General features: G+C 43.1%; 1 protein-coding gene and 1 long non-coding RNA gene across 2 annotated transcripts in view; one reads left to right on the plus strand and one right to left on the minus strand.

The window, feature by feature from the left end:
- The window catches only part of GRPR (gastrin releasing peptide receptor), a 32,498-nt gene extending 23,308 nt beyond the window's left edge, over positions 1–9,190 (minus strand). Inside the window, exon 1 of the mRNA XM_050964286.1 lies at positions 8,772–9,190. Coding sequence (XP_050820243.1) covers positions 8,772–9,190 — 419 coding nt within the window. The remainder of the gene's footprint in view (positions 1–8,771) is intronic.
- The window catches only part of LOC127056789 (uncharacterized), a 48,693-nt gene extending 35,733 nt beyond the window's left edge, over positions 1–12,960 (plus strand). The window contains exon 3 of the long non-coding RNA XR_007775916.1: positions 12,323–12,960. This is a non-coding gene — a long non-coding RNA (uncharacterized LOC127056789). The remainder of the gene's footprint in view (positions 1–12,322) is intronic.
- Positions 12,961–19,773: the final 6,813 nt, after the last annotated feature.

Here is a 19,773-nt window from a genome sequence, read left to right on the forward strand (position 1 = left end):
CCAACGTTTTCAAAAGTGGTCTCAATTTTTGAGTACCCAACTTTAGACACCTCAAGCCTGATTTTCTAAGCCTTGAACTACTACAGCTACCACTTTCTTCAACTGTAAACAACCAAGGTCTAGATCCACAAAGGGACTTAGGTGCCTAACTACCACTTTAGGCACCTAAGTCCAAAATTTCGATCCTCAAAATTCCCACTCAGCTGCTGCCTAACCCAGTAGGCAATTGAACTCCCATCGCTGCCTGAGTTTCCACCAGAGAAGTCCCCTAGGTACTTACATGTCTGCCAGTGTCACAGCTACATGCCCAAGTCCCAGCAGGCTCCTAAAACTAGGCATTTCCCCACCTATCTTGCCTGCAGAGCCCAATCTGAGAGGACTGCTCAGGGGCCACCATACAGCATGCCTACCAGATCAGACACGCCACCACAAAATACACACGTTGTTCAGCTCTCTGCTCTGAATCAGGCAGAGTAGGGACTTGAAGCCAGGTCTCTTACAGCCTGGAAGAGAGTCCAACCACTAGGCTATTGTGGGGGGATCCTACCTCCTCATTTTTTGTGAAAAAGGGCTGGTATGGCTTAGGCACCTAACTTGAGGAGGGGGCTCACAGCTGCAAATCCCAAGCAAAGAAAGCTGCCCAAGTCCTTTTGAGGGGTGGGGCTTAGGCGACTCCCCTCACCTTTCTATTGGTTAGCTTAGACTGCTCCCCACTTTAGCACGCTGGATTTTGTGAATTTGGAGTCTTAAGTGCCCAACTCTCCCATGCATTGTATACAGAACCTGGGCACCTAACTCAGGGCTGTGGATTCCACTAGGTGTCAGGGCACCTAAAGTTAGACATTGCAGTAGTGATCCTGAGTCCCATTTGTAGATCTAGCTCCTCACCGTATGCTGATAACTCCTGCACATAAGTTTATCAAATGCTGCTGTATTCTATAACTATGCAGCTTTCTGAAAGAGCTGAGTGGCACACAACCCTGCAGTCTGCCAGTATTAACACCTTGATAATCTAGAACAGAATTTTTCAACCTGTGGTCTGTGGATCCCTGGGGGACCGAAGACTATGTCTAAGATTCCCAAAGGAGTCCGCACCTACAATAAATACGCTATTTGCAAACTCACTACAACTATATTTCTTCCTCCTGTGTTTTGTGAAAACAAGATTACATTGGGAAGATGAAAGGATTGTAACTCACTTCATGAAAACCTTGATATTTGTTTTAACAATCTCTGTGAAAAATTGAGAGTGTGTGTTCAGTGCATGGCAGCCCAGCTCATTTAAATAAAAAAACATAAAATGCCTGTCAGCCTCATGCTCTGAGGGAAAGCTCAGTTACAAACCAACAGAGAAATCTCCAGTGACAGGGATAATTAAATGAATTGGCTTTTTTCTTAGTTCGCAAAGCATCACCTACACAGCCAGTTTCAGCTTTTCTGGATGGGTTAGTTAGTGTTAGATGTATGCGCTCTCGCCACATAGCTGTGTCCAGCATACACCCAAGCAGATGAAGTCAGTTCTTGTGTGGGATTTAATAAACATTACCACAAAAACTCCTGTCCTTTGTCAGGATAGGACAATAACCCAGATGAACAGTCTTCTTCTAGCAGGATTTACCCATAAACTTTAGAAAACATACACACTCTTTCTCCAAGGATTCACCAAGCTTCTCTCCCACCACACAGCCAGTACTTATTTTCCTGTTCTTTCATACCCTGCAATGGTGCCTGATAGGCATGGAGCACAGCTTCAAATACCCCACACTTTTTAGCATTTCCTATCTGCCTCTACACCGCTGAAGAGCTCACAGGAAGCCAGCAGCCACCCAGGTGGATACAAAGCCGAACTGCGCAGGATACAACCTTCCTTGCTCATACCCAACACAGCTGAGCAGATGTGTGCACAATGTAGCCAACCTGAAAACACATTCATATTATTGTTACCTCTTCCTTGTGCCCCCTCCCTCACTTGTTGTCTCATTCAAATGTTGTGTCTGTTCTTTAAACTGTCTATGCACTAAAAAATTTATTATTGGTTTGTACAGACCTAGCACAATGAGGATGTGACCCTAATTGGGGCCTCTGGGCTTTACTGGAACATAAAGAGTAAATAAACAGTAAAGAGTCAGTAGCATACCCGTCTCATCCAGTAAAACAGTTTTCCCACTTCCTATAATTTAACTGATTCCTGTCTACTATGATCACACTATTATTCACAGATTGGGCTTAAGGGTTTAGCGGATAGTTTGTAAGATGATTCTTTAGGGCAGTGGTTCTCGACCGGAGCTCCACAGCCCACTGGGAGACTGCGAGCTCTTCCAGGGGGTCCACCAAGCAGGGCCGCTTAGAGTCCTGAGCCCTGGCAGTTGAAGCTTCGACTCCTGAGCCCCAGCACCCTGCGGGGTGGAAGATCCGAGCCCCCACCTGCGGAGCTAAAACCCAGAGTTCTAAGCCCCAGCACCCTGTGGGTCTGAAGCCTGGAGCCCTGGTACACTGAGCCCTGATGGAAGTTGCCCCACAGGGCAGAATCCCTGAGCCTGGAGACCCAAGCCCCAGTAGAAGCTTCCCACAGGACAGATACCCAGACTCCCCAACCCCATGGGGATAAAGCCCCAAACCCCCTGCTTTGCAGGCCTAAAACCCCAAGCCCCCCCAGCCTGGTGGAGCATAAGCCCCACTTCCCCCAGCTGAAGCCCAGAGCCCTCCCCCAACTGGGTCATGGAGTTTTTATAGCATGTTGGGGGGGGCCTCCAAAAGAAAAATGTTGAGAACCCCTGTCATAACCTAGTCCCAGATTTGGACCTTAGCGTCCAAAATATGAGGGTTAGCATGAAAACCTCCAAGCTTAGTTACCAGCTTAGACCTGGTAAAGCTGCCACCACCCAAAAAATTAGAGTGTTTTGGGGCACTCTGGTCCCCCCAAACCTTCCCTGGGGACCCCAAGACCCAAATCCCTTGAGTCTCACAACAAAGGGAAATAAACCTTTTCCCTTCCCCCCTCCAGGTGTTCCTGGAGAGACACACAGAAGCAAGCTCTGTGAATCTAAACTGAGGGATTCCACCCTCCCCGTTTCCAGTCTTGGAAAACAAAAGTACCGAGAGCTAATCTCTCTTCCCCCCCTCACCCAGAGGGAATGCAAAGTCAGGCTAGTAAATCTAACACACACAGATTTTCCCCTGACTTCTTCCTCCCACCAATTCCCTGATGAGCACAGACTCAATTCCCTGGAGTTCCCCACTAAAGAAAAACTCCAACAGGTCTTAAAAAGAAAGCTTTATGTAAAAAGAAAGAAAAATACATAAAAATTGGTCTCTCTGTATTAAGGTGACAAATACAGGGTCAATTGCTTAAAAGAAATATGAACAAACAGCCTTATTCAAAAAGAATACAATTCAAAACATTCTAGCAACTATACCCATGTAAATACAAAAGAAAACAATAGAAACCTTACTGCCTTACTATATTTGTACTTACAACTTGGAAATAGAAGATTAGAAAGCAGGAAACAGAAATCCTCTCATAGCTGAGAGAGAGTCAGACAGAAGACCAGAACAAAGGACTCAGACACAAACTTCCCTCCACCCAGATTTGAAAAAGTCCTGTTTCCTGATTGGTCCTCTGGTCAGGTGTTTCAGATTACTTCTTTTCAGGTGAAAGAGACGTTAACCCTTAGCTATCTGTTTATGACAACCCCTGTTTTAGGGTACACCCACTTTTAACCAATCAATGGTTTTCTGCCCCCATCCTAGTCTCCTGCTGTAGGAGAAATAGAGCTCAGAAGTTTGTCCTGGTGTTTGTGCATAGCTGCTAACAATGACAGAAGTTTTGCAAGTGACAGTTCAATTGTTTAAATAAGTTGTAGGTCCCTGCAGGGCAAATCATTGGTGGGATTTGTGTGTATGTTAGTGAACACTGTGTGGTGGGATGGTCATATCCCTATTGTACAGATGGGAAAACTACAACAGAAAGATTAAGTGACTTAATTATGTCAACAGAGGAAGTCCACATCAGGTCTATGATTAGAAAGCAGGAATTCATTGCTCCTAGTCCTGTGCTTATTCCTCTAGAACATTCTGTTTCTAAGGGTATGTCTACACTACCCACTGGATCGGCGGGCAGTGATTGATCCAGCAGGGTTTGATTTTTCGCATCTAGTCTATAAGCGATAAATTGACCCCCGAGCACTCTCCCGTCAACTCCTGTACTCCACCGCCGTGAGAGGCGCAGGTGGAGTCGATAGGGGAGCTGCAGCAGTCAACCCACCATGGTGAAGAGACCGCGGCGAGTAGGTCTAAGTACGTTGACTTCAGCGACGTTATTCATGTCTCTAAAGTTGCGTAACTTAGATCGATTCCCCCTGCCCCCCATCTAGTCCGGGCCTTATACAACTGAACTGCATCTTTCTGTGGCCTGAGATCACAACTAGTGGCTCAACAGAGAAGTTCTGTTCATTCTTTCTAGGGAACGCTAAACAAACTGCTTAAAGATCACAGACTTCATACCATTGTCCCAGTGAATTCATTCTTCCTTATGACAGGCTCAAAGGAAAGAATGAGCATAAAGAAAATTTCCTGTAAAGGAAATACAAATGTCTCCAAACCAGTCAAAATGACCTTTCAGGGGAAGATCACTTCATTGAAAGCTCATCATGAGTGGCATTTTTTTGAGTGGGTTGTTTCTTAAAGATTCCAAATCTGACTGGAGACCGGTGGAACAGATTTTTCAACAGAGTGGAAAGACATGAGAGTGGTCACATGATGTGATGAAAACATGGATTAATTGATGTTAAAATTAACTTCAGAAAACCAGAGCAGTATGAACATTTGCCCATAAAATATAAACTTTAATTTTTCATTAATGAAAAAAAGTTAGGAAAAGTCACATTTCATTGCTGCAGTTTCCATCATTCTTACTGTCATTAAATAGCCACTTTGCACTTAACAAAAAAATCAGTGTGTGTGTGTATGTGTGTAGGGCTGTCAAGGTTAAAGAGTTATTTATTGCCATGTGCTGCAGTAAGCTTGTCATAGACTCTGCTAATTGGGATGCTCTCTTCATCTGAGCACAGGGTATGTTACATTGGCTTGAATCAACTCATTGAATTATTTTATCTTGAACTTAAAAATTGCATTTCTTCTACATTGTACTTTCATTAAACTTTTCCTGGTTGATAAGTTCAGTGCATTTGGCAATTAAAAGAAAATCAGTAAAGTAAATAAATATATAAAGTTCCCTGTGGCACTCAGTCTGATTATGTTTTTTGTAGCTCTTCTGGTTTCTCTACTAGAAGCAACTTTAAATAGTGTGGTGGCTCAGTGGTTAAAGTGTCATTATGGTCAAACATCTGGGTTTTCCTATTTATTCCTTCTCCCTGATTTCCATACCAAATTAGCTCAATGTAAATACCAGAGCAAGATTGCAAGGGAGTAGTTCCCCAAAAAAATCTGCAAAGTCACTTCACCCTCCTCTCTCCAATCTCCTTAAAACTCACCTCTGCCATGATGCCTACACAACAGGGTGCTGTGACTACTGCTTATTATACTATCATACTCATCTCACTGCTACCTTGTGAATCCTGCCCCCAATCTGCTTGTTGATTCTACCTATTGTTTCTCACCTTGTGCTTAAATTGTAAGATACAACTATAAGCTATTTGGGCATGGGACTCTATTTTTACTATATGCTCTTACAGCAGCTAATACAATAGAGCTCTGATCCCTAATTGGGGCCTCTAGGTACCACTTCAATAAACAATAATAATAGTGTTTTTTTCCATCAACACACTGCAACTTTGCTAACGGTGCCTGAGGCACACTAGAATTGAGTTTACTCTTATGTAGAAGATGAATGGGAAAAAATGTTTGTGATGCTATGGCAAGCCCCCTCCACTGGAGACATAAAAATGGGCTGTGCAGATATTCATGCTCTCCTGGGCTCCATGACTTTGATATAATAGGGCAGTAGGGTTCAGATTCTCCTGAACAAACCCTTACTGACCATCAGATGCACTACTTGGCCCCCCAGATGTGGTTCCTCTTAGTGTGGATGGAATGCCCTGCTGGGATCCTTGGGCTATGCTCCTCCTTGGTGAGACTCAGATGCCCAGCTGAGTTCTGTGGACTAAGCTTACTTTTAGTGGGGCTTGGATGCCACTCAAAGTAGATTAAGGAGCTCCTCAGAAATATGACCTTCCTTGTCCTTCCTCACATACTTTGATCAACACTGAAATAGTAAACAATGAAATTGTAACCACTGGCTTTAAGTGTCAACACTTTACCGAGAAGAATGACAAAGTTCATACATAATAAAGCTACCATCTCAGACTGGCTCTGATTCAGGTGCAGATCACTGCATCGGTTTACAGGTGATTCACACTTGCACGGCTTTCTTTGTACCCACGAGGGTTAAAGTCTAGAGAGATTTTTTTTAATGATTCTGCAAATTTTAATTGGATTCTGGAACGTAAGCTGACAGTCTCCAGAAAATAAACATTATATTACCAAGCATCTGGAAGCTGGCCAATGTGACCTCCTGTTCTTTTGCAACTTTATGATCCCAGCAGCACTGACAATAACCAAAATAAAAATCTTAGGAAACTAAACAGAAAAGGCCCCTAAAGGAACAGTTCCATTGTGATGCACAGGATTTAAGTTTCTTCACTCTAATTAAGGTTAATAGCTGTTTCATGGATACAACCTCATACAGTGAGTTCAAAATCTACCTCAGAGAGTGGGCAGATTGTGCCAGAAAGAAGAGTGCCTTAGTTCCTGAAGTCATTTTCCCAAAACAACATTTCAGTGTGGTGCATTTTTCAACTATTAGCACAGCATGACGGGCAAATGTTTTTGGGTTCAAATGGGGCTGAAATTAAGAGTTTCAGTCTCTGGAAAACAGCTTGCTACAGCTGCAGTTTTCTGTTTCAGCTCCCTTGTTCCAGGAGTAGCTTGTGTTCACAGATTGTTCAGTAAAAGCATCTGCACTGTTTGCTTTTACTGGCATGTGATCAGGTAGCAACAAATCTTTCCCTTGGTGTAATTTGTCCTTTACAGTGAACTCTTCTTTTCCCGACATGTTTTGAGTGATTTATATTAAGCCCATCGAAAGGATACTGATTTTCAATGGTTTCTAAAGAAAGAAATACCATCATTACAGATCCCTCCTTTTCAGTAACCTCTCAAATGAGCTGTGCTAGGAGGAGATCCCACTTGCTTGTCACACACAGAAATGAAGAGCACAGGTGGATAAGATCCTGTTCTGGTGCATTTGTATAGCTTTGCTCGTTTTCTAGCCTCTCTTACAGCAAATGGACTGAAAAGTATTGGCTTCATTAAGGTATATGCTTTATCTAGGACTGACACTGATAATGGTGTCTTTATGTGTGCACTAATATACAGTCGTTGAATCACTGTGACTACAAAACTGTATTCCATTCCCACTGACATTCAACCACTCTCCTGAAGTGTCATGGACTGGTCTTTATTTCTTTGTTTTAAAGCCACAGAGCACATCTAGGAGTCAGTGAAAATATTTGAAGTGATTTTTGAAGGAAAACCCAACCAGACTGACACATGGTTAATTGTATCTATGCAGAGCAGCTTATATTTGATTTCCTTATGAACAGGCAAATACTATCCAAATAATGTCTTTCGGTGCAGAACAAAACTGACACCATTTTTCTTACTGGAAGAGTTGCTACCTTTGTGAGGTTTCAGAACTTAAAGCAGGTGTAGCACTATTCATTAATCTGTTACTTCAGTTCTGCAGCACAGAGTGCAAATAAGACGTTTTGGGCTATTTGACATAGGCATGCATTTATGTAAGAGCTGTACTGCAAGTGAATTCTTGTAATATAGCAGAAAAGTAGGCTGTATCCTTAGACATAATATTACAATTTAAATGTCTGTTGACTTTTGAAGACTAAAGTTTATAAAATTAATTCAAAAAGCCTTACATGAATCTAAAACAGCTTGATTCCTACACCCTCAGCATTTGACTTCTGAAAACTGCTGAGGGTGTAGGAATCAAGCTGTTTTAGGTTCATGTAAGGCTTTTTGATATATAATATATATATTAGAATGTTATAGCTAAATTGAACACTAATTGGAGAAACACATTTGCCAGAAATTATAGCACAGATCAGTTTTGGTTAGATAATGGCAAATCAGTGAACCAGGGCAAATCTTTTGAGGGCAGGATCTCTGAAAATCAGGCCACTTAGCTGTCCAATGTGGATTTAGGTCCCTAACATCAGGCACCTAATTTTGGATATTTTGAACATACATGATAAACTGTTGCCTCAGATGAAATCAGCTATGTGAAAGCTGTGATATCAGAGAGAAGTGATTTCACCTATAGTAAATTGCTACTTCAGTGTCGTCACACTTTTTGAAATATGACCTGGTGAAGACCTGTGACTAAATCATCTCATTTAAAAAACTTGTAATATTGCCTTAGGACAAATTATCCTTCACTAATGGATACTTTTCTCACCAGGCTTTAACTTTATCTTCATCTTCTATCATTTTTCTTTGCCTTAAATTAAACTGACATTGTTAACTAATCTGTTCAAAGACTCAGTGTAGCCTCAGAAAACCTCCCCACTAACATTTGTGTTTGGAGGCATGAACACCAGAAATAAACTGAAATTGCATTAATCTATTAAATTAAATTGGCAACAATATATATTTTACCTATCTGCATTTGTACCTTATATGGCCTGTGGGTCCATAAAAGTCTAGATCACATTTCGGGCTTTCAGTAGGAGGCTCACCTGTCTGCTGAGAGAGCTGTAAGTGTGAAGACTGATACCCCCACTGAAGTGAGTTGTATAAAGGGGATAAGTTTACATCCAACTCGACCAAAGAGCCATTCGTCAGCTAGGTACCTGCTGGCATCCACAGGGACACAGGTCACTAAGAGGAGTAGATCTCCTAAAGCCAGACTGGAGATGAACAAATTAGGAACATTTCTCATGGACTTCACAGTACAAAAGATCTTAATCAAAGTGATATTGCCAATAAGTCCTATCAAAATGATGATTCCATAAATAGTTGGAATGGCATACAGGAAACCTGGGTAGAACCAATCATCACTCGGGATGGAAAGATTTGCACTGTGATTGATGGAGATGTTGCAAAGAATAAAGTTATCCACTTTCAAGTCTAGAAGAAAATGCTCTTCAGAAGCCATTGTCTGAATTCGGTTCTACTGGAAGATAATTTTCTTGTTCAAAAATCCTCACATGAAGCTTCTTGAGTTGAATTTTCTTGCTGTATGCGTCTTTTAAATAGACAGAAGAGACTGAAAGTCATATTTCACTGTGATTTTTTTTTAAAAGTCACTGAACAGAACTATTTCCATAATCTGGAATCAGTTTGATTCTGGAACTTTTCTCCCTCTCATTCATTTGGCTTGCGAATAAGTATTACTCAGTTCTAAAAGGCCATTTACCAAATTAAGAGACAAATAGACACATGGAATTTTCAGAATCCAGGCTAGTTAAATTCTCAGCATCAGCACGCTGCTCCTGAGCAGAGTTCAGTCTGAATTACATTTTGCAAAACTTTTGATTGTAGCTGTCAAACTGCATTTCCCACTCTCTTCCAGTTCTCAGAACCTGCAGCTGTAGGCTGGGTTTAAACGTGAGGGAAGGGAACAGCTCTTTTAAAGACTCTGATCCTATAGGCAGGAACCTCTGGACGTCAACGCTCTCCCTGCTTTGCAGGAGGATAGCAAGCTTGCTTAAATGATTACAGTAATAGCATGGAAGCTGCAGGCTTCTGCTGGAGAATGCCAGCCACCTGCTGGACAATTTAATCACTGCCTGGTCACAAAAGAAGCCACTGTTAACTCTTTAAACCAATAAAACTGTTTTATTGTTTCCTCTTGGTTTTTTCAGTATTATAAGCGAAAAGAGCTTCATTGTCTCATTTAATTCACTCTTAGATGTGGTTCAGGGAATGCCTTAAAAAAACACTCTTTTATTAGCCTGCAAATACTATGGTTTGCCCAGCAATTATACCTTTGCAACTGAGAGTGTTGGCATTTTAACATTCAATCTGCTTCAATAAAATAAAATAAAATCATCCCCCGGGACAACTCCACTGAACTTGACCAATTAAGACAAAATCAATATTATAGTTAGCCTCGGTAGACGCTTATGAAAACTAAGCAACTGCCATAAACCAAGCAGCTTGAAATCTGCACATTATTGGAAACATCGCTATAATTCAGGAATTCCATGGCAACTATGGGAAGTGGTAAATTTTACTGTTTAATTCAGGAATTTCTATTTATGAGGTGCCTTTCATGCTAGTGATCCAAACACTTCTGTTCAATGTAATTGTATACACAGAACAATAATACACATTTAGATGAAGCATGTATCTAGGTCACTCCAAGTGACTAATTCCTCGCTGCTTTGTAACAGAATTGCAACTCACAATATGAGGACTCTTTCTTCTGAAGAAATGAGGGTAAATTTAAATCACACTAAAAATTCAGTGAAGTTATGTAATTTGAAAGTTACCTTTGCAACTGGTTGTGATCGAAAGCACCCGTATATTTACACCTTACCTGGTTAAATAATAGTTGTACAAAATATGCCTTGGGAGGTATCATCTGAAAACTAATAACTTGCTGGTCAGTAATATCATGGTGAAATATATGTAGGAACATTATTTGTAAAGTTATGACTTCTCCTTGCATGCTGTTGTTAGCACATATGTAAACTCACAAAGCCCTGACTAGGAGAAAGGTGTTAAAGAGGCCTATCCTAAACAAAGGAATGTGTTTACCTAAATTTACATAAAAGTAGTTAACAGGGCCCTTGAGACAGCAAGAGGAGGGAAATGGCAGGAGACAATGAAATCTGCATTTCAGCATACACATGTGAGAAGAAAGAGTATGGAGCCATCTTCTCTATCAGATTCCATGTTGCCTTCTCTACTGTTTGAATACACTTTGATTTGATGGGTAATCCTCAGAAGAATCCACGTCCAAGGGTGACTGAACTACAAAACTGAGGAGCAAGAACATCCCAAGGCATCTCTCTTTCTCTTTCACCTGAGAAGACAAAGGAACCAGCCCTGTTATCCTGGGGGAGATCCTGTCCTGAGACTTTGGTCAGCTATGTTGCTGGGAACCTGAGGTAAAGATTTTACCTTGAATCAAGTCTAATTTGTCAAGTTTTCACTACTAGAAAGCGTTTTATCTTTATTTCTCTAGTGACCATTTCTGACTTTAATACCTTGTACTTGTACTCACTTAAAATCTATCTCTTTGCAGTTAAACTTGTTTTATTTTTAATCTAAACTAATCCAGTGTTGTGATTAAACTGGGCTGTGTGGTAACTCCAGTTAAAGTAGCAAACTGTTGAATATCGACCCTTTACAGGGGCAGTGGACCTCTACTATCCAAACTGTCCAGGAGAGGGCTGGACAGTGCAGAACACACATTTTGGGGAAAATCAGACCTGGGAGGTTGGGGTCACTCTGCAGGTAATACCAAGGCTGCTGGAATGTGGCTGGTGTTTGCTGACCGGCTCCTGGGATCAGAGATGCTGGACCAGGGCTATAGCTATACACAGACATTCAGGATATGACCTGCCTGCTGTCAGGTTGGTTGTGAGTGGCTCGGGTTGGGAGCAACTGCAGCAAATCATTGTGTGGCACCCAAGGTTATGGGGCACATGGTGATACAGTCCCTAACTGGTCTGGCTTGCACCCTGGTAATTTTGCGATTTTAAAATAAGCTACCAACTTCCAGAATTATTCACAAGAAGGGATGAGTGAATCAAACAATACATTTCTTAAAAAGCATAAATACTGACTGTTAGACTGAGATGAATATTTCCAAATATCATTGGACAAACTTTAATTTCCAGATACTCATGAGTTCCATGCTACCATGGGGTTAAGGATCAGAGGGAACATTGTAGCCTATAGGTAACTGGGTTTTGACTCAACCATGTGATCTACGTAAGCACTTGATGCTAGCTTTGCTGCTATCCATTCAGGCCCTGATTCAGCAATGAACTTAAATACATGCTTCAGTTCAACCAGGACTACTTACATGATTAAAGTTAAGCACATGAATGACTGCTTTGTCAAAGCGAGGCCCCACTGCTTACTGGAAGAAAGTAGGAAAAGAAATAAATCTCACTGTTCTCATTTGAAACAAAAAGGTATGACAAAAGTTAAAGTTTACTCTTAAGAACATACCATGCATTTGGCTCAGAAAAATGGAAACACATACACACACACACAAAATGTCTATCAGCCTCTGTTGTTAGTTACTGTAGCAGCCTTTGTTTCCTTTCAGGGCAATGGGGAGCCAAATCATGGCAGTCCAACAGAAATGGGATTATGTGGCTATGCAGAAGAGAAGAGAAGCTCTAATAGAAGCACCTACAGCATGGGAGAGGGGACATTGCTGGAGAAAAAGAGAATGGACAACAGCCATGCAGCATGTTATGTTTTCAGCGGCTACAAGAGATTGTTAGAAAGTCTTATGTCTTGTTTGTCAAAAGGAAAAGATGAAGGTTAGAAATGGAGATTCAGAGAATGGAAAGTTCAAGAGACAAAGCAAGAGAAGGAAAAGCCAAATACTGTGAAGCTTGAAACAATATTTATGTTACAAAAATGTTGAGTTGTTGATGTGATGGGTTGGATCACAGAAACCCCCTTGGGAGCTGCCACCTGATGTGCCCAGACTACTTCTACCCCTTTTCCCTGCCAGCTCAGGACCCCAGCACCCTGTCTTGCTGAGCCAGATACTCCTGTCTGCTCTAACAAAGACCCAGATTCTGAATTACTTGCCCCAAAGCTGCAGGTTCACCTGAAAGCCCCTCCCAGAAGTGTTCTTGTCTTTAACACCCAGCTGCCCAACTCCCAATGGGGTCTAAACCCAAATAAATCTGTTTTACCCTGTATAAAGCTTATATAGAGTAAATTCATAAATTGTTCGCCCTCTATAACACTGATAGAGAGATATGCACAGTTGTTTGCTACCCCAGGTATTAATACATACTGAGTTAATTCATAAGTAAAAAGTGATTTTATTAAATACAGAAAGTAGGATTTAAGTGGTTCCAAGTAGTAACAGACAGAACAAAGTAAGTCACCAAGAAAAATAAAATAAAACGCACAAATCTATGTCTAATCAAACTGAATATAGATAATCTCACCCTCAGAGATGCTTCAGTAAGTTTTTTCCTCAGAAAAAACTAGACTCCTTCCAGGCCTGGGAACAATTCTTTCCCCTGGTACAGCTCTTGTTCCAATTCCAGGGCCGCCCAGAGGATTCAGGGGGCCTGGGGCAAATCAATTTCAGGGGCCCTTTCCATAAAAAAAGTTGCAATACTATAGAATACTATATTCTCGTGGGGGCCCCTGTGGAGCCCAGGGCAAATTGCCCCACTTGCCCCTCACTCTCCTAGGGAAACCCTGGGAAAAATAAACATTTAAAAAACTTCCACATCTTGGCACAAACCTAGTTTTGAGACAACTTCTTTTCAAGTCACCTTTACAAGGTATCACTGGTTCTCAGCATCAGCTAGTGTTAAAAGACATTAAAGCTCATTAAAACGGTTAGACAAATATTTTCCGTCAAAACTTTTTTTAGATTGAAAACTAGAGGTTTTTAAAAAGCAGAAAAAATCACGGACAATGTCTGCTTTCCTTCAAAATTTGTTGTGTTTTTTTTAATTGAAAAGCTGAAATTAGTCTGCCAAAACCTGAACATGGTTTGGGATTTCAGATGTGTGTGGCCAAATACTTGTTGCTTGCTGTGTTTGTTTAAAGAAAAATAAAAAATTCTGCTTAAAAAAAAATCCAAAACTTTTGAACCACCTCAGCTTGTGACCAAATGCCTGAGCTCATCCAGTCAGAGATTTTTCCAGGTTTCTGATACTCTGCTGGCTTCCTTGACTCACATCTGTCTCCATAACTTTGGGTTCATTTAGCTTAGAACATAAGAACATAAGAACGGCCGTAGTGGGTCAAACCAAAGGTCCATACAGCCCAGTATCCTGTTTACTGACAGTGGCCAATGCCAAGCACCCCAGAGGGAGTGAACCTAACAGGTAATGATCAAGAGATCTCTTTCCTGCCATCCTTCTCCACCCTCTTACAAACAGAGACTAGGGACACCATTCCTTACCCATCCTGGCTAATAGCCATTAATGGACTTAACCTCCATGAATGTATCTGTTTCCAGAGACTGGCTCCACGGGGTCCCTCACAAACTGGAGATGGTTATTGTGGGTTTGTCTTTAGTATAGACTATGTACATAGTCCACGAACTGAGCATTTGAGCTTGTTCCAGAATCTGGGATGAGCCTATGCTGTGACAACTGAAATGCTCAAAATAGCACATGCATGGACACAGGGTGGTAAAATTAAATTAACCCAGGGGTTCTCAAACTGGGGAACAGGACCCCTCAGGGGGTCACGAGGTTATTACTGGGGGCCGTGAGCTGTCAGCCTCCACCTCAAACCCCACTTTGCCTCCAGCATTTATAATAGTGTTAAATATATAAAAAAGTGTTTTTAATGTATAAGGGGGGGTCACACTCAAAGATTTGCTATGTGAAAGGGGTCACCAGTACAAAAGTTTGAGAATCACTGAATTAACCCCTCTGGAGCCTCGGGGAATGCAGGGGATGGGGGGGTCTCCCTTGGTAGGGTTGGGAAAGAGGTAGGTGGTGTAGGATATTGCTCTTCTCATGTGATCCCTCCCCCATGGAAAAGATAACAGCTTGGCTCTTTGTGTTAAATAGCTGTCTGCAAGCCTCAAACTGCTGAATGAGCTTTAGGGTAGGGAAGGCTGTGCCTCCCCAAACAGCCTGGCCCTGCCCCCTATCTGACCCCCACCCACTTCCTGCCCCCCCTGCTGCCCCTTTCAGAATCCTCAAGCCATCCTACTCCTTTCCCCATCACTGCCCCCCTGAAATCTCCTCCCAAACCACCACCCCACCTCTCACCAACCCCCCTGTTCCCTGTCTCCTGACTGCCCCGACCCCCCGCTGAATCCTGACAGACCCCCAGAATGCCCACGATCCCATTCCCTGTCCCCTGACCACCACCCCCAGAACCTCTTCCCCCTCCCTGTGCCCTGAGTATCCTCAGGACTCCCTGCCCCTTATCCAGCTCCCCCGGCCCCACCTCCCTGCCATTCTGCTTCTCCCTGGACAGCGCTGCAGTGGTGTGGCTCCAGAGGGGCCCCGGAGCTTGCAGCTCCACCCCTTACCATGCGGCTTCGAGCGGGACGAAGCTCAGGCCCCGCCTGAGCCATGCCGCTTTAGCTTTGTCCAGGGCTGCTCCTCTACGCAGCACGCTGAGGCTCCTGGGGATGGGGGAAGGCGGAGGTGGGGCCGGGGCCAGAGCATTCTCTTGAGGGCCCCTGTGGGGCCCGGGACCAGAAGCAAATTGCCCCACTTGCCCCCCCTCTGGGAGGCCCTGTCCATCTCAGGTGGTAGTAGGGGATTCTTCATGATGGTTTCTCTCCCTCTTTGTTCTGTTCCACCCCTTTATATATCTTTTGCATAAGCTGGGAATCCTTTGTCCCTCTCTGGGTGCCCACCCCCTCCTTCTCAATGGAAAGACACCAGGTTAAAGATGGATTCCAGTTCAGGTGACATGATCACATGTCACTGCAAGACTTCATTGCCCACTTGCCAGCACACACATATGCAAGAAGACTTACAGGTGAAACACAGCCATCTGCAGACAATTGTCCTGGTTAATGGGAGTCATCAAGATTCCAAACCACCATTAATGGCTCACACTTTGCATAATTACAATAGGCCCTCAGAGTTATATTTCATATTTCTAGTTTCAGATACAAGAGTGGTACATTTATACAAATAGGATGATCACACTCAGTAGATTATAAGCTTTGTAATGATACCTTACAAGAGACCTTTTGCAAGAAGCATATTCCAGTTACATTATATTCACTCCTTAGCATATTTTCATAAAACCATATAGACTGCAAAGTCACAGTTGACATCAACCTTAGTTTGCCATTTCAGTGCACTAAAGCATAGAACATTCACTGATAGACCTTATCTAAACATCAACATCTGGCCTTTGTAAATCAGCAACAATAATTCTGAAACAATGAAGACATTTCCCAGAGGTCTTTTCATTCTTAACATAAATGGAATATGGCTGGGATATCTCCTTTCATCACTAACAACACACACTCACTGTAGTATTTACTCACCATGGGCAGGTAAAGGGATTGCACATTTATACAATAGCTAGTGCTTTTCATCTATAGATGTCAAGTCTCTTTACAAAGGAAGGGAAGTACCATTACCTCTGTTATACAGATGGGGAAACTCAGGCACAGAAAAGTGAAATGACTTGCACAAAGTTACCCAGCAGGCCATTGGCAGAGCTGGAAATAGAATCCAGGTCTCCTGTGTCCTAACCCTGTTCCTATCAACTGCATTACGGTGTCTTTCCATTGGATAATGAGACTAGCCAAAGTCACACTTAGGACTTTTTTTTTAAAAAAGGGTCATAAAGCCAACCACTATAAGACAGCTATAAGGAACAAACTCCTCCTTATTCCATGAATGGCCACAATAGGCCAGATTTTCAGAAGAGCTCAGAGCCAGATAGTCAAGAGTTCAGTGAATAGAATTTTCAAAAGCTTCTAAATCCCATTGAAAGACAACAGGACATAGAAACCTAATTCACTTAGGCCCTTTTAAAAACTTCCACAAATGGAGACAGATTTTCATATGAGCTCAGCAGTCCCACTGGGACAGCTATGGCCAGCACAACAGCCCTGGCAGAGCCCCATGATGGAAGTTCACCAGACTCATAATCATACCAACCTTTGGATCAGATGTGCATCCAAGTCAACTGGGTCTGGACAGAGTTCAAGCACTATGTCTGGCGCTAGGTCTCTAGAGCATACTTCTGGGTGCCATTTCTCTGTCTGAAATCCTTCCTTGGGACATGACACTCCGCAGTCCAATTGTCCTAGGCCCCAAGGCCAGTGGTGAATCTCCCAAGCCTCACCAGTTGCTTAGGCACGCTCCACCCTTGTAGGCACTATGGTTTATAGTTTAATTCTTCAGAGACGCACAGCAGGTAAAGCAGGGAACACAGGCTTTGCACAGGGAGTTCTCAAACAAACACATATTTCATTCTTAAACAGCATAAGAAAGTTACAGATCTAGGCAGGACAATAAAACCTGAATGCAAGTCCGCAGTCCTCCCAGCTCCTGAGAGTCCCTGGGTCTTGATCAGGATCTCTTTGGTAAGGCAAAGTTCTCTTCTCTCCTCCCACCCACCCCTCTAGCTGTCTCTTGTGTTTCTGGATTGGGATGGCTGACCTTACTCAGACAGCATGTCTCTTTTTAAAAGCAGTCTGAGACACCTTGACTGTTGCTCCTTTATGCTGGGATTTTCCATTCACCAATGTGGCTGTTGGTAGAGAGCCCTTACAATTCATTGGTTCTGCAACAGAAACTCAGTTGTTCTACTAAGGTAGAGCTATTCAATTGTTGATGGTCCTTGATGGCCAGCTCCCCAGGCATAGTCTGTTCTGTTCACTGTGTGCCAGGTCACTGCTACCAAATGGCTGAGTAAATTCACAATGAGTGTTACAACCATAAATCATATTTCACATACAAAAAAGATTTCATGAGTTGACAGAGACATATTCCCCAAACTGTCACAGCTGGATTTTGAAAAAGAGCTTAATACCCAACATGCTGAGCTCTTTTGAAAATGTGGCCTCATGGGATTCCTCACACCTTCCTCTGGGACATAAGATGGAAGCCTACACTAGATGGACTATTGGTCAGATCCAGTATGTGATGCCTGTGTACTTAGCCATGAGCCACGGGTACTGGGGTGTGAGCCAGAGTCCTATGCATAGAAAGCCAGGCATTTGGGGTTTGTCCTCTGTTAATCCTGTGGATCCTAGAATCTGCTTATTTTACACTGTTTCTTCTCCTAGAACCTTATCACTCAAGCCCGTTTCCAGAGGGGACAGTATGCAAAGACTCCTGAAAAGTCCAGCATCTGTGAACTATTTTCATGTATGTTCTTCCCTTACATGTCTTTTTGCCCAGGAAGGGAAGGATCTGAGCCTAGATGTATAGGAAGTAGGGGAGAGCAGCGTTGGTGAGGGTCAGGAAAACACACACATCAGAAGGGCTCGCTAACTCACAAGAAGCATGCCTGAGACCTTGCACTTTAATCAATTCAATCCTGCTACTGCTCTTGGGTCATAGACAGAGCAGCAAAATTTAACAATTGTTGGCTGCTGGTGTCAGATTTAAATCTGAATGTATTTAACTGAAGATGCTACCAGTCAAGACCAGTACAGTGTGACATGTAGCATACATGTTCTAATATTACAGGCTCAGGCAAGTAAAAATAATCTCTAGGCTCTTTGGAACCAGGACTTTCTCCTCTTAAGTCTTTGCAGTGCCTAGCACAATGGAGCCATGAAATTGACTGGGGCCTTTAGGGGCTACCTCCATGCTAATTAACAATATTAATAACTGAGGAGGGAAAACTTGTGGGGAGGCTCACCTGAAGTCTTGATTCACTTGCTAGTTTTGTTAACAGCAGCCGGGTGTGTGCGCTTTTGAGCGCAGAAGACAAGAAGAAGCTGTTAAATATAACAAGGTCAGAGCAGCATCAATCCAGGTGAGATAGCAAAGACTGCATTTCAAGTAGCACCGTCCCTCCCCCATGTCTCTGGCAATGGCATGCAGAGGGAGTGCACAGGGCACACGATTCCTTGAGATGGCACAGCTTGCTCCTCCTCCTGCACACGGTCAGATCTGTGGCTCATTAAGGATCATGGCCTCAGGTTTTCTCTGTCCCGTCTCACCTTCTTCAGCCTGGAGCACAAGGACACAGAAGTCAGTGTGATTCCTCTGCCCTGTCAAACACAGGCTATGTCTGAACTGGAGAGCATACTCAATTACTTGACTGTATACATGCTCACACATGTTCCCCATACCCACACCGCCTGTCCTCATATGGTGTACTAGATATGGGTATAATGTGGAGGACGCTGTACTCCAGCCACACATTGATCAGCACCCAGGTGTGGTCAGCAGGCCAGGTGGCTGCTCTCAGAGCAGGATCCATGTTCCCTTGTATTGATCAAAAGAGTGCAGCAGAAAGCTGTTCTGACTCTCGCTACTACCGGTGAAAAATGTGGGGACTGGGAAGTTTATCGCTTGGGTAAGGTTCAGGCAGGAAAGGGTTCAGTGCATTGTGGGAATGCAGGTTGCAGGACTATTGCAACTTGAGATTTGGTACATAAACTTTGCTCCTGATCACACTTCATGCTGGCATGAGCACAGGGCCGTGCCACAGCCTGAGGCGTGTTCTGACCCACACACATCCCCCCCCAGCTTACACACTCTGTAACTTCGGAGACGTGCTTTCAGGATTTAGATGTGGACAATAAGGAGCTTATAGCACACCCCTGCCTACGGACACATGGACAGTTACTAGTGTAGACATTGCCAGAGACTGGGATGTTCAGTGAGAATACAGGAGCAGGCTGAGCTCTGTCCAGTCTCCGGTGGTGCTGATGCCTTTGTTGTCAGATATTTGTCCTTCCATGAGATTGCAGTGCACTCCTGTGAGTGTCAGTTTTGCCAAGGCTGGAACTGTTTCTCTCCTGGCTGCCAGTAACAGACAATTGTTGCTGTAAAATGTTGCAGAAATAAATTTATAAATCCTTTTCGTCAGCATTAAATTTACTTTTTCCTCTTCTTCAGA

The sequence above is a fragment of the Gopherus flavomarginatus genome, chromosome 1 (genome assembly GCF_025201925.1).
Source record: "Gopherus flavomarginatus isolate rGopFla2 chromosome 1, rGopFla2.mat.asm, whole genome shotgun sequence".
NCBI lineage: Eukaryota > Metazoa > Chordata > Testudines > Testudinidae > Gopherus > Gopherus flavomarginatus.